Source organism: Parasteatoda tepidariorum, chromosome 4 (genome assembly GCF_982258835.1).
Source record: "Parasteatoda tepidariorum strain Cologne lab strain chromosome 4, Ptep-v5.0, whole genome shotgun sequence".
NCBI lineage: Eukaryota > Metazoa > Arthropoda > Arachnida > Araneae > Theridiidae > Parasteatoda > Parasteatoda tepidariorum.
Window position 1 is genome coordinate 5,168,562 of NC_141758.1, and position 15,799 is coordinate 5,184,360.

At 31.4% G+C, this 15,799-nt stretch overlaps 1 protein-coding gene across 1 annotated transcript in view; it reads left to right on the forward strand.

Moving 5' to 3' along the window:
- The window catches only part of LOC107447628 (uncharacterized), a 63,597-nt gene that overhangs the window by 8,748 nt on the left and 39,050 nt on the right, over positions 1–15,799 (forward strand). The window contains exon 2 of the mRNA XM_016062583.5: positions 7,537–7,686. Coding sequence (XP_015918069.2) covers positions 7,537–7,686 — 150 coding nt within the window. The remainder of the gene's footprint in view (positions 1–7,536; positions 7,687–15,799) is intronic.

Sequence of the window (15,799 nt, forward strand, 5' to 3'; positions counted from 1 at the left end):
TATTACATAACAAGGTTAAAAAAATCATTTCGCAAAATTTAAAAAAAAAAAAAAAATTGATTTTTTTTGAAATTTATATCGGATTTTTTTTCCTTTACAATATTTTAAATAGATTTTTTTGAAATCTTGATATTTTTAATATGTCTTTCAATGTTTTTAAAGAAATATGCCGAAATTTTTTATTATTACAATAGTTTTTTTTTTATTGTACTTCACTGTAATTGGGTTTTCATCTGCAGTGCGTGTTTCATCGATAAAATAAAAATTAAATTAAATTTCTTAAAAAAGTTCTCTGGTCTAAAAATTTAAAAAAAATTGAGTTTTTTTAATTACATTTTTTGAATCGTGATGGCTCAAGGGATAGAGCGCTCTCCTGCCAGTGAGGTAAACTGGGTTCGAATCCCAGCGATGACTGGTCGATACGAAATCTGCATCAGTCTCGCATAGACGGCAGTTCTGACCTAAATTATTCTCAGTGGTTGATGGATCATGGGTTAGAGTCCCCTTGTCATCAGGCTAACAGTGGGAGGTTTCGTGGTTTTCTTCTTCACGTAACGCAAATGTGGGTTAATTCCAACGAAAAGTTCTCCATGCAGGTAAAATTTCTTCCAATACCTGGTCCAGGAGTTCCCTTGTCTTCTGGATTGGGTACAAAATGACAAGGCTACGGAGTTGAACATTAGTAGCCGTAAACCCCAAAAATTGGGTCAACGACGGTTTTAAAATAAAATAAAATTACATCTTTCGATACCTCATACTATGGGATTTATGTGAACGAAGCCGTTTTAACTGGAGACTGATATAGTTCAAAAACGCAATCAGTGAATCAGCTGTTCCGGGTCTTCGAGGGCTCACTAACGGCGTTTGACAGCCCTGCACGTCGTTTCTTACTTATTCTTCATTAAGGATTTTTATATACATAATTCAATATATAGATAATGAAGCCTAAAATCCTACTAAATCAATTTCTTTAAACCTTGATAAAATTTTTAATTTATACATTTTGTTATCACTTTAGCTGTTTATCTGTATCTCATTATGTAATAATAAGAAAAACATCTTGATAAATAAGTGATATCATATTTATGATTAAATTAATTAAATATTTTGCAGGAGGGCCTCGTCGAGTAAAATTTAAAAAGTAGTCATAAATGTTTTATGAGGCTATCGTAAATTTTACAGGCCCTTTGACGCAGAAATTTCATTAAACATATTTTTCATACTTTTTTCATTTTTTTTTTGCATTAATTAAGGTCAAAATCAATGAAAAGCATTATATTTAGCATTTTAATAATATGTGGCTATGCAATACAACATGAAACACCGGTGTCTCTTTTTCTGCGTTAACCCCTTGGGGACGGGTGATTCAGAAAAGCAATCGTGCAAAATCAGAATCAGGATGTAATTAAATAAAAAACGGCAACTTAAATGTAGTCGTTTCTAATTTGACAGACTTACTTTGCTTTGACTTTAATTATTGTTAGTTTAATCATATATATAATCAATGTTAATTCAAAGTATAACCAAATAGTTTTATTTTGAACAAAGTAATGGTGAATTAAATAAATCAAACAATTATAACTCCGCCCACAAATAAACTGCTACAGAAATACTTTGATTACCAGTTTTATCTTTTTACCCTGGTCGATACGGTTTTATACTGGCACGTATTTGTGACAGTCGGCGCGAAAGGGTTAAAGGTAAAATCTTCCAAACTCGGCTCACGTCACAATAATAATTTTTCAAATTTTCACCTATTTGCAGTTATTGCAGTTGCAAAATCAATTATTGAATAATTTTGGATATCAATGAAAATATTTTTTTTCAAATTGAATTTTATATTTTTAGTACAATTATTATTCTGATGATCTAACAGATTTTCTTTTAGTAACTATTAGACAGTTTTTTGTAATTGAAAAATACCAAAATATATTTTTGCTTGTCATTAGAGCGTCGAAAAAAAAAATTATATAAAAGGGTCTCCGGTCACCCATCTGCGTTAAAGGGTTAATTTCACGTCTAGTTTTAGGAATTCGGTCGGTCATTTGTAACGCAGATATTTAATTTACAAATATTTTGATCGACAGTAACTAGTTAAAGCTTATTATTTTCTCGATTTTTTTTCTACAGTTTTTTTTTAAAATTTTTCTGTAATGAGGCTAAGCTGTTTCACCCAATTTAGTTCAAAAATATAATAATGGTGAGATTTCAGACTCAAATTCAATACTATTAATATGTATCGGAGAATCGGAATATCTTGCTTCTCCAATAGTAATGTTAACAATGAAATAATTGCGTTACCAGCTTTCATCTTTTTGAAAAACGGACATGTTCAAATAATGGAATATTGGAAATTAAACGACAATTCATCGGCAGCACGGTATGCGAGCAACCCAAATGGATGGATGGACGATAAATTGGTCATTTAACTGTGATAGAGCAAACCCAGAAACGAGTGGTATTACCAGGACGCCGGGGTCATCACTATATCAGAGTCACAGACAAGGTAGTTGCCGGACTATCCATCGCTCATATAACCTTTTCTTTGTCGATGACAGTTTTTTTTTTCAATCTCGTGTAAATATGTAAATAGTTTTATATATTTTCTCTATTATTTTGTATTTTATCACACCGGCCTAAATGATAATATTATTCTGACCCCGGTAAATAGTATCATATTCTAATCTAGTTTAATCTCAATTATGCTTAATTTCCTATCGATTTCATCGTAACACCTTGGAACTAAAAACATGGAGACATGGGAATGCGAATTTTAAAAATTTAGAAATTAATTGTGTAAAAATACAACAATGGGCAATAAAAAAAAAGTTTTGGTAAAATTTTTAAAAAAAAATGTGTTTCTTTAGCATTATGGTTGTCTAATTTCAAAAGAAACTAGATACACTTTTATTATTTAAAAATTACATTTGTATTAATTGTGCAACTTAGAAGTTAATTTTAACGACAATTTTTTATCCGGCTATAAACATAGAATTTGCCTGATTTTATTTTGAAGTTAAGATATGCTCTATTGTTTCCCTTTAAATTGCTTAAAGCAAGAAACCTAACAAAACCCTACAAAAGTGCCAATACTTGTAGCGTTTGAATTATTATCATTATAAGAATCAATTTAATATTTATTTTAACATCTTATAGTTATGAATTTGGTTCGTAGCAAAAAATATAAATTATATTTCTAATATAGAATTGCTAATATCAAAAGGTGGTTTGTTTACATAAAAATGTTTTACACTGAAATTATACTTTAAATTTGTGTATACACAAAAGAAATGAAAGAATTTATCTGCACTCAATTATTTAGAATGGTGTTGGAAGCAATCCCATGTTCGATTTTAAATGCACTACTAAACATAAAAGTAATAGCAAACTTAGTGTATTATTATCACGTTTAATTATTATATGGTGTTTCTTTAAATTATTATCTACATTTCTTTCTCTATATTTTTAGTTTAATTCTACATAACTAAAGGAATTTTTGAACTTTTAATTTAAAGCAGAAAGTGACGAGAAATTTTTACTTCTGATAATATAGTGTTCAATTAATGTATAAAGCCAGAAATATTTAGCATACGAAAAAAATGCATTACCAGGAAATTATAACCTCACTGATAGTTTTTTATGGTGACAGATAGCTATGGAAGATCGTTTAATACCCTGACTTTGGAATTATCTCTCGTGTTCTTCAAGCCGAGCTTTAAATTCTTGCTCTGACGAGCTTTGACATGCTGTTTGAATTAATGTAAACATTAAATCATTTAAACTTCATAGTGGGTAGGTACTTTAGTTACGTCGCACTAGATTTGCACAATGGGCTATTGGCGACTGTCTGGGAAACATCCCTGAGGATTATCCGAAGACATACCATCGCAATTTTGATCCTCTGCAGAGGGGATGGCTCCCTTGATTTAGTAGCCCAATGACTTGCTCGATATCGAGCACTTTATGGTTTAACGGCTTAACGAGGACCGATACCGCGGACCCTCGGTCCCTATGCAGGCCCCACCCGCTTACTGACCGTATTCAGTGACGCTTGACTTCGGTGTTCTACTGGGAACCGTGTCTTTACGTTCAGTCCACCGCGGGATTTACTTAACTACTTAGTGAAAAGATTTTATATAATTTCTAAAATTTAGACAAATAATGTAGCTACTAGTATTTAGGGTAAACAAATTTTATGTTTTTAAGTGGGTTAAAATAAATACTTTGACTTCAAATGTAATCATAAATATTTGCATTGTTAATATATTATGACTGGTAGAACTATCCTTTTCTTCACGGTATATTTTAGTAATGAAACTCTAAATGCTGTCTCTTCTTAAACAGAAAGGTGCTGTTTTTTCTTTTCTTCAAAAGACGCTAGGCCGAAATTGGTTCTGTCCTAAATACTTCATCTCATTTCAAAATATGCCCGCAGAATTTTCAGATTTCCTTTTTTTTTTCGTATCCTATCAACTCACTAATTACAGAAAATGGTTACTCGGAAACCTATTCATTAAGTTAAAAGGCTTTCTTTTTTGTTCCAAAGATACGAAAGGCAGGAAAGCAAATGTACGAGTAGAAGACCACTTAAACGTTCTGTAGCGTAGGTTGGTAATGATGCCATTCTTTTTACATGAAAAGGAATGCAATTAAATATAGAAAGAATAAAAAAAATTCAAAGATAGTTTCCTGTGTTTATTGTGACATTTGAGAAATAGTTATTTAAACAAAAAAAAGCTTTCCCTTTGAAGAGCTCGCTTTGTATGTTTACTCATGAAGGTCGTTCATGAAAAGTAGCTAAATTAGAGAAGATTTGCGAAAATAAAGAAGTATTTATAAATTTTTATGAAGAATGAATGTTCTTGAAATTTTATAATTAACTAAAATAAATTAAATGTCACAAAATTCAAAAGATAATTACCGGTGTCTAGTGACCTCTGAGAAATTCTTCTTTAATCAAAATAGTTTTTTTATTTGCAAAATACACTCCAACATGGATATTCACTTACGAAGGTCGTTCAAGAAAAGCGTTTAATTTAGGGAAAACATGTTTTTAATGTATTCAACTTTTGACGATACCTTATTAATATTGCACGAACATCTTGAAAGTATAGTTTAAATATATATGTTGCCTTGAATGACCAAGAGAATGTCGACTTTCACTGGTGAATGTCAACAATCACATTCTCAATTTGGTGAATGTCCGATTTGATATTAATTTATTTGTTGATATTATTATATTTAATATCTGCTGAGGAGAAACATCAGTGTTCGGAGTACTGGTTAAATGCGTACCGGGCAGTTGACCTTAAGAAATATTGTAGGGCATACTGGACAGTGGCAATGAACCTTAAAAAAGCATTGATGAAGGTCATACCGGGCAATGACGCTGAACCTTAAAAATCATTGATGTAGGGCATACCTGGTAGTGGAACTTAAATAGACCTCGTATACACTTTTACCTGATATACCTGGAACATTTACCTAAGCGACTAACAAGGGAAACTAGGGAAGTGTGACTCGCCAATTTTGAAATAAATTAGTGGGATGTATGCCTTATGAGGAATAATTTTAGGGGGCAACATTCGTTTCGGCCCATAGAAGGTCCTGTAAGAGATAAAAAATAATTCAATCTATAGAAAAATCAGTATTTTATTACTTCAATGCAGACTATTAGTTATTGTATTTATCTCATACTCCAATTAATTTTGTGGTACTTTCACGTACTATATAATGCATATTTATTGTCAAAATTGATTTCGAAAATTGTATATATCTGTAATTTTTCAGAAAACCTATTAGGTTAATTTTAAAAAAAAAAATTGACATCAAATTTCTTTAATTTTTTTTTTCAAAAAACTTTCCAAATTAATTGGAGTATGTAATTGCAAATCAATTAATAATTAATTAATTAACAATTAATTAATAATTAATTGATAATTAATTGATAATTAATTGATGATTAATAATTAATTAATAATTAATTAATAATTAATTAATAATTAATTAATAATTAATTAATAATTAATTAATAATTAATTAATAATTAATCAATAATTAATTAAAAATTAATTAATTTTCTGATTAATTTATTAATTAGCAAATTAATTGGATTACGAGACAATTACAATAACTAATAGTCTGCATTGAAGTAATCAAATACCAATTTTTCTACATATTGAATTATTTTTTATCTCTCACAGGACCTTCTACGGGCCGAAAAGAATGTTAACTAGTTTATTAATTAGCAAATTAATTAATTATCCAATTAATTACAAATTAGTTGGATTATGAGACAATTACAATAATAGTCAGCATTGAAGTAATAAAATACCGATTTTTCTATAGATTGAATTATTTTTCATCTCTCATAACACCCTCTATGGGCCGAAACGAATGTTGCCCCCTAAAATTATTTCTCATAAGGCATACATCCCACTACTTTATTTCAAAATTGGCGAGTCACACTTCCCTAGTTTCACTTGTAAGTGATTGTCAACATCCACCCATTTCGGACATGTCAGTCACATGTATTCTCTGAAAAATAATAAGTAGAAGCAGTCACAAAGTATTAAAAAATTTCAAAGTTTTTTTTTTCTTTTTGCTAAAATTATGGGATATTCTTGAAATTTTAAATGATCTGGATAAACACCAAAGAAAAAATTATCAATAAACGAGATTGGTGTTAAAAGTCATTGAAAGTTTTCCAAAAATGTTAGTGAAAATTGCATCGTTATGAGTTTATAGTTGTTGAAATGTTAATTTTGAACATAGCTCGAATTGCACATTTAATAAAAAGGTCATTTTCTTCAAATGCGTAACTCAAAACCGTCATTGAAAAAGTAGACACAACTTAGAAACGCTTGTTTAAAAAATAGACATAAAAATTGAATTGCGTGTTTTAAAAAATTGATATAGCAAAAATAAGCATTAAAAATGGGCAAGCTGTTAAACAAAAGAGATAACATTTAATTCCATTTTGATTCCTTTTTTAAACTATTTTTATGATTGTTGTGTTTAAAAGAAATAAGTATTGTGAAAAATAATTATTCAGAGTCGTGGTGGCTCAGGGAATAGAGCCTTCCAATGAGGTGAACCGGGTTCGAATCCTAGTGATGGCTTGTCGATATGAATCCATTCTAGACTAACAACGACCACAGTGGTGACGTAAAATATACTCAGTGTTAGACGGATCATGGGTCCCCTTGCCATCAGGCTAACCATGTGAAGCTTTCGTGGTTTTCCTATCCATGAAACGCAAATGCTGGTCAGTTCCATCAAAAAGTCCTCCATGGAGGCAACTTTCTCTCAACACTTGATCCAGGAATTCCCTTATCTTCTGGTTTGGGTTTAAAATGACAAGGCTACGGAGTTGAACATTAGTAGCCGTAAAATCTATAGTGGGTCTGCTGTTCAACGACGGTTATAAAATAAAAAATAAAAACTATTTAGAAAATGTTTCTGCATGTATCATCTAAAAATGATGTATATTGGTGTTCTTCAAGTACCACTTATAATTCCTCAATTTTGTTTCAGCATGATATTCCGGCGAGTGATTCCTTCGCTTGTCCACTCAGGAAAGGTTTTCTTCACAAACTGACCGGAAGGGGTTGGTTCTATTCCGGGACTTGGAAAAGTCGATACTGCGTCTTAGACGGATCGAAGTTTTATTTCTACGAGAAAGAAGTAAGATTTTCTTTTCATTTTACATTAATTTTGAAAGTAAAAAAAATCTCTTATGGCGGTTTTTTTTTAAGCTTCCTCACCAAAGAAGATGGAAAAACTACAGTTTAAAGATACATTTGAAATTTTTACTACATATATTGATTATATGAGCGAAAATGTTTGGACGATAAAAAAATAGCTAGCGTATTTTAAAAATATATATATATTAAGAATTTTTTAATAAAATTACCAATTTGGCAAATATCTTTCATCACAAAAAAGTAATAAAATCCTATTAGAAAGTAAAAAAAATATTAAATTAAATAAATAACCTATATTTGAGGGAGCCTTAGACACTAAGCAAAGCTTTAATTTAAAACTAGTTGCATTATTAGAGTTAACTTATTGAACAAAAATGGCTGAACTTTGAAAGCGACAAATATTTTAAGTATATAAAAAAACATAATTTAAAATAATTAAATATTTAAAAAATCATAACTTAAAATTTATAAATTATTTAAAAGAATCATTAATCAAAAATTATTAAATATTTGAAAAAAAGAATGATATAAATATAATCATTATTTATAAATACAGGGATGCCACAGGCAACTATAAATATAAAAAGTGGTGGAAACTTGATTCACTTTTTTTATTTATTATTTCTTTAATTATTCAATCATAACTACCACTATGACTTTCATTTCATATAAATCTTTTTGAATATTTAAAATCTTATTTATTAAAACAAGAGTTAAGTTGGAATTTATAAATGTGGTTATCTAATTAAGTGTAAAAATTACATCAACCGCAAAATCTTTTGACTTTTTTTTGAAAAAGTAGTCCCTTTAAAAGGACGCTAGACTCTAATGGGTTTGTTTACGATAGGTGGGGAAAGAAAATGTTCAAGAAGCTTTAGCGCAAAGATCTTAGAACATACGTAGGCGGCTAGACTGTTTTATTCTTGACGACTCTCTTAAACTTATTTACCGACTTTTCTCTCCCCTTTTTTCTAATATCCATGCCTCGTCTTATTTTAGAAAATGGGTCATTATCGCCCGAGACACTTTTATTTTTTCCCATTCCTTTTTAAAAAACTTTTATCACTTTCTTCCCATCTCACAATATTCTCCTATTAAATACATTGCTCCATCAATAATCATGAATAACATATGCATACCTGCCCACTCTTCTACAATTATATTTAATATGGCAGTTAAAAGTCTACATTCAAACTTCATTTTTTTGCAACAATTATAATTAAATTTGATTTTAATTATATTCATTTTTGAATTTTTTTAAAATATTTATAACAGGCATGTTAATGATTGAGTAGCAAGCGTTTCCTAAATGTGTATTTAATGTTTGCTTACAATTTCAGTTCAATTGGCATTTCACTATTACCAGGAATGGCTCAGGGAATAGAGCTTTCGCCTTCTAATGAGGCGAACCGGGTTCAAATCCCAGTCGATGGCGAATTCTGCATCCGGCTTGCACCGACCACTGTGCTGACGGAAAATGTCCTCAGTGGTTGACAGATCATGGGTTAGAATCCCCTTTTCGTCTGGCTAACCATGGGAGGTTTTTTTGGCTTTCCCCATTAACGCAAATGCGGGTTAGTTCCATCAAAAAGTCCTCCACGAAGGCAAATTTTTCTCAACACTTAATTCAGGAGTTCCCTTGTCTTCTGAAGTGATTTAAAAATTAGAAGGCTACAGAGTTGATCATTAGTAGTCGTAAAACTAAAAAATAGTTCGGCTGTTCAACGACGGTTATAAAATAAAATAGTTTTAGAATGATTCTTTTATTATGCATTCTGCCAATTAGCCTTTCCTTATGAAGCAAATACTTTTTTTATTCCAATTAATTTTTCTTTTTATATTAATGTTGCGCCGTAAACAAAAGATATGCGGGTGATTCAGAAGAAAAAAAAGAGAAAAATTCGTATTATTTACTCAGATTGGCACAGTTAGCGTAGATATGATTCATTTCCTTTTATTCTTGTTTATCGCTTTATTGCTCTGTCGTTGACCCTGGTGAATGACAGAATCGAAATATTTGTAATAAAATAAGCAGACATTCACACCAAACACGTAGTTTTGGCAGACGATAAAAGTAAAAAGAACACCCAAAAGTTCGCTTGACTATAATCCAACGTGACGATAATCGTTTATTGCTCTCTAATTAATCAACATGCAAAAAATGTGGTTTATATACAGATTTCCAATTATTTAACCGATGAAAAGAAAACATGAAAATTCAAGTATTAATTTAAGTAACAAAATGAATTTTAAAAAATTTTAATTTTCATTACTGTAACGTTTAAAATAAAATATTGAAAATCGAATATTAAATTAAATCAATGCAAATTCTAAAACTTAATTCTATTGGGTCGTTCGGAAAGTTTAAGCAGGTTTTTGGAGCTATCTAAGGTGCGATAAAAATAATCAAATGGTATCAAAATTCATACTGTAGAAAATATTTTTCGTTTTTAAAAATGGATCATTAAAGTTTTTTGATCACCACAAAGATTTGGAAACTTATTCCGTAAATAGTGGATGCATATTATCTAAATTAAAGTGGTAGCGAAATTAAGAAAACTTAAAATTGCTTTGACGAGTAGTTTGTTACCACTTGAATATTTTGACGGATGTTTAGCAATTGCGCCTGTCAAAAATCAGCAAGAATTTTTCGGATGACCTAATACTTACTGTATCGATAACAAAAATATGACAAATCGAATATTTAATTAGTGATTTATTTGCTACATATATTTGCGAGTCGTGATGGCTCAGGGGATAGAGCGTTCGCCTTCTAACGAAGTGACCTGGATTCAAATTCCCGGTTACAGCTGGTTGATACGAATTCCGTTCCCTGGTAGCACCGACCACACTGTTGAGATAAAATATCCTCAGTGGTAAATGGATCATGAGTTAGAGTCCCCTAGCCGTCAGGCTAACCGTAGTTGGTTTCCGTGGTTTTCCCCTTCATCTAACGCAAATGCGGGTTAGTTCTCCCAATACTTGATTCAGGTGTTCGCTTGTCTTCTGGAATAGGTTCAAATTTACAAGGCTACGGTGTTGAACATTAAAAGACGTAAACCCAAATTAGGGTCGGCTGTTCGACTACGGTTATAAAATAAAATTATATATATTTGCGTGCTCAATTTAGGCTTACAAGCCTTTATCAAGTAGAAGGACAGCACGAAGATGCATCCAGATCCGAACACGCTACCTCTACGCTTCGCACAACGTTTGGCGGGGGATACTGCATGGACAGGCAGACCCTTTAAATGAATGAAATAAATGATAGAAATTTTTAAATTCACTGTAGCACTGGTGCACCAAAAAATTTATATCAAATTTAAATAACAGAGTGAACAAAAGATAAATTAGTTTAATTTACATTTTATGGACAAAAAGAATACATTAAGAACTGAATATTAAATTAAAATAATAAACTGTTAAAATTAGAAGTTTTTAAAATTGAATTTTATTTACGATTCCAATAAAAAAATGACTAATCAAATATTAAGTAAAAATGAAAAATATTTTAATTGTACCGGTTAAGAAAAAAATCGTATACACCATTTAAATAATAGAGTGACCAACGGAATGTTTTCAGAGTTTAGTTTTCATTCTGCCAATAAAAATGAAGCATAGGAAATTGAATATTAAAATGATAAATTGGATGAATGTAGTTTTCAAAATTAAATTTTCTTATTGCATTGATATAAGAAAAAATACAAAAAGATTTTTTCTTAAATTTTAAAATCTCCTTACTATATGGATAAAAGAAAATCAAATGCCATATTAAAATAATTCAGTAAGCAAAGAAAAGTCTTAAAATTTAATTTTGTAACCATAAGAAGAAAGAATTTAAAATTGAATATTATACTAAAATAATAAATTAAATTAAAGTAATTTTCAAAATCTTATTTTAATTATCATACCGACGAAAAGATTACGATTCAAATACTGAATTAAAATTTGAATTAACCAACGTTTTTTCAAATTAAATGTTCATTACAACATGGAAAACTGAATATTAAATTAAAAAAAAAAATTTAAAAGACATTTAAAAAATTAGTTTCCATTATATTACAGATTAAACTGGGCCTTAATTAAAACAATAATTTGAATAAAATGAATTTAGAAATAATGAAATTTCAATAAACAATATAATTTTTTTTTCTCTTCAAATCATTGGATTAGAATGAATAGAATCGTTGATAGAAAAGAAATTGCTTACATTCATTTCCACGAATACGAATAAAAGCATGCAACTATCTTTCACGCACAAGAAAACTCTTTAATTTTGATAATTAGAGCATCAATAAACGCTTTCGCTGTTTTGAAATATAACCATGCAATTAAAAGTAAGTTTTTTTCTTCAATATAGAAATCATTATCAACCATGCGAGTTTGTTTTGTTAGAATGCCAATTAATTTCCTCAGCAAAACAAGAGTATTGTTTTATCGTGTTTGTCTGGCAATCAGAAAAAAGGGGTTGTATTTGATTAACGAAAGTCCTGTATGAAGTAAAAATAAGGATTGATTATAAATCAAGCAAACAAAAATTCGCAAGATTAGACATATTTTCGAAATTTTATATAATTCAGCATTTTCTTTCCCCGTTTCTTACATTAAGAATCTCCAACTGCAGTTAGAACATTTTAAATATTAGAAGCGACTCTAGACAGAGATGAAAGAGAAGATAAATTAACGCGCTTTCTTTCCTCTTTCTTCCCGTTGTAAGAGCATGCGTTCAGTACAGTTAAAAGGCTGCCCCGTAGAAAATATATCACAACTTAGTGCTGCACTTTTTTAATATTAAATACTCCGTCGTTTTTAAGACCTCTTTCTAAATTTATTGCTGGTGAATTCATATTAGAGTTGTTAATAATTGGGTACCTGCAAGTGACGACACGCGTGGTTGTCGAACTTGATTGGCTAATCAGTTTCGTCACCCAAGCATGACGTCGCTTGCCGGTACCCAATTAAATTTGATCCGAAAATTAATTCAGCATGATAACAAAGCCCAATAACTGTAACGATAACACGTCATCTTGTTTATACACAACCATCTGATTTCAGCGGTCTTCTTCTTCTCGAGATGCAGCTCGGTGGATATTTGTTAAGGGACTTTTTCCATCACTTCAAGTTTTTTAATTCTCACCAGGAGAGAAACTTTCCCTTTTCTCTGTATTGTCTATTCTCAGACAGTATTTTCTGGAAAATCTAAAATTAGAATGATAAATTTTCAAAAATAGTTGAGCATCCATTTAGATTTCAAATATGGCCCACTTAAGTGTCATGTGCTGTGATTACGTCTTGCAAATGAAATTAATTCATTGAATAGAGGTGTTAAGTCTAATTATTTCTTAAATCATTAAAATATAATTAAAAAAAGAGCATCGAATGGGTTAAGGCACGCGTTGCTCATGTTATCATTATTATCATCAATTATTATCTCTTTTGTGTTATATTTAATATTTCAATAAATAAGATTGATTTGAATGCTTGTCACATTAGTGATGGTTCACATGAATCGTATCAGATATCATTATTTCTGCCATTGAATGATACTTTCACTGATATTATCTTTCATGTTTGATGATTATAAATTGTTGCTTTTATCATTTGACATTATGATTGATTTGAAGATTAAACTATTTTCCATTCTTTTCATGGATAATTATGTATAAAGTTTAAAAAGTTTATTTTTTGCTTTAATATGTTGAATACTGAGCAAGATTCCCAATTGGTTAAGAAAATACGGTTATATTGGATTATCCAAAGGGGGATTCCTTTTAGTAAATATTTATTATTTTTTATTATTTAATTTAATGAGTCGAAAAAAAGTTTGAATTGTAAGGTATAAAATTTTTTACATCGTTTTAAAGGATGTCATTTTACAGGGCAAAATAGAAAATTTTGCTCGAAATCGGTAGAACATTCGATTCGCGACATCGAATTCGATTTCTCAGGAACTATTTGACCGATTTCACTCAAATGTCGGATTTTGTCATTTAAAATTACATTCTTCAAAATGATAAAAAAATGTTACCTTACAATTCAAAATTTTTTTCGGCTCATTAAATTAAATAATAAAAAATAATAAATATTTACTAAAAGTTATATTTTTCATGGAATTATCATTGGATGAAGCAATTTTACAATGTGCGCAAAAATTTTTCAATTCGCCTAAGAAATTCTAGTGATATGGCGAAATACGCAACAATAAAATTAGCAATAAGGAGTCCAAACTTCGGACCCCTCTTCTTACCAAATTGCAGCTACCGCCTATATTTTGGGGGGTCCGAATCTTAGAGAAAAAGGTATGTTTTTTCAGAGAAAGTACGTTTTTGTGAGTGATTTATCGTAACTTAGAATATCGTTTGTACTAATTATTAGCATATTTGAGGTGACCCCCTGAAACCATTAAGATTGAGTTCTAGAACGTGAAGATCCGATCATTAAATACATTTATTCAAAGTGGTCCGTTTCTTATTATGTGTGAGCACTGCACATTCAGGCAAAAAGTAAACTAAACTAAAATTATCATTTTGAAAAACATCTGTAGTTTTTGGCGTTGACAGATTTTCCAGCGTTTACTGCAGTTTTCCATTTTAAGCACCAGTCTTCTATTTCATATACACTGAGTGGCCAAATTATTATGACCACCTCTTCAGTACGCTGTTGGGCCACCTTTTACGCACATTACTGCCTTAATTCGTCTGGGCATGGATTCTATGAGATGTTAGTAGTAGGTAGAAGGTATGCCAGACCATGCTCTCTGAACTGCACTTGCCAATACCGGCAAATTTCGTGGTACTGGATCCATCTGTCTGAGCTCCCTTTCAATTTCATCCCACATATTCTCAATTGGATTGAGATCTGGGGATTGTGCTAGCCAACGAAGCAAGTTAAATTCTCCGTCATGCTCTTCGAACCATCTGAGGACAATGCCAGCTTTATGACAAGGAGCGTTGTCCTGCTGGAAGTATCCATCCCCGCCAGAGTACACCATTGACATAAACGGATGTACTTGATCTGCGATGATACTTAAATACCCTTGGTCATTAAGGCGTTGCGGTACAGGAATTAAAGGACCCATACAATACCAAGAGAACATTCCCCATACCATAACGTTGCCATCACCAGCTTGAAGTGTCGTGGCAATGCAGTTGGGGTCCATGCTTTCGTGCTGTTTTCTCCATATTCTCATCCTGCCATCTGCGCGATGCATTTGAAATCGTGATTCATCGGTCCACATGACCCTCTTCCAGTCATCTACTGTCCAATGTTTGTGCTCCTTTGCAAATTAAGGACGTCTGCGCTTATTTCAAGCAGACAGTAGAGGCTTACGAACAGGTCGTCTGCTTCCATACCCTATACGGTGCAATGTGCGTCGAACAATCCGTTCAGAGACGTTCACAGTTGCTCCTTGATTCATATCACTTGCAATTTGTCGCACTGTTGCTCTCCTGTTGCGCTGCACAACCCTGGCCAGCCTTCTCTCTGATCGATCATTCAGTACCCTGTGACGACCACAAGTCTGACGTTGAGACCCGGTTTTTTGTTTGATTGTCTATTCTTTGTACACATTAACAACTGCTGCTCTAGAACACTTCACAAGTGCAGCCGTTTAGTGCAGCCCGACACATCTCGCACCCACAATCATTCCACGTTGAAATTCAGTTAAATCACTTTTCTTTCCCATATCTGAGCAAGCAACACAGTATAACTGATGATTCACTTGTTCAGCATTCCCGTGTTATAGTTATCTTGCCCTCTAGCGGCAGCGCTGTGACGCAATAACTCATTTGCATAAAACTCTGAGGTGGTCATAATAATTTGACCACTCAGTGTATATAGTCCTGTAGTTTTTGAGGAGCATGATTTAGGTTTCTGGATTTAATAATAATACCGGTGTCATCTGCGTAATAGGCTGTTATGCTGTTATAATCGGCTTTGTTTATAGGAAAATCATAAGTGTATAATATGTATAAAATCGGTCCCAGAATGCTGCCCTGAGGTACTCCGGCTGTGATGTTTCTCTTTGAAGATTTTTTGTTTTTGATGGTGACTTGAAATGTTCTATTAGGAAGATAACAGGATAGGAGTTTGAT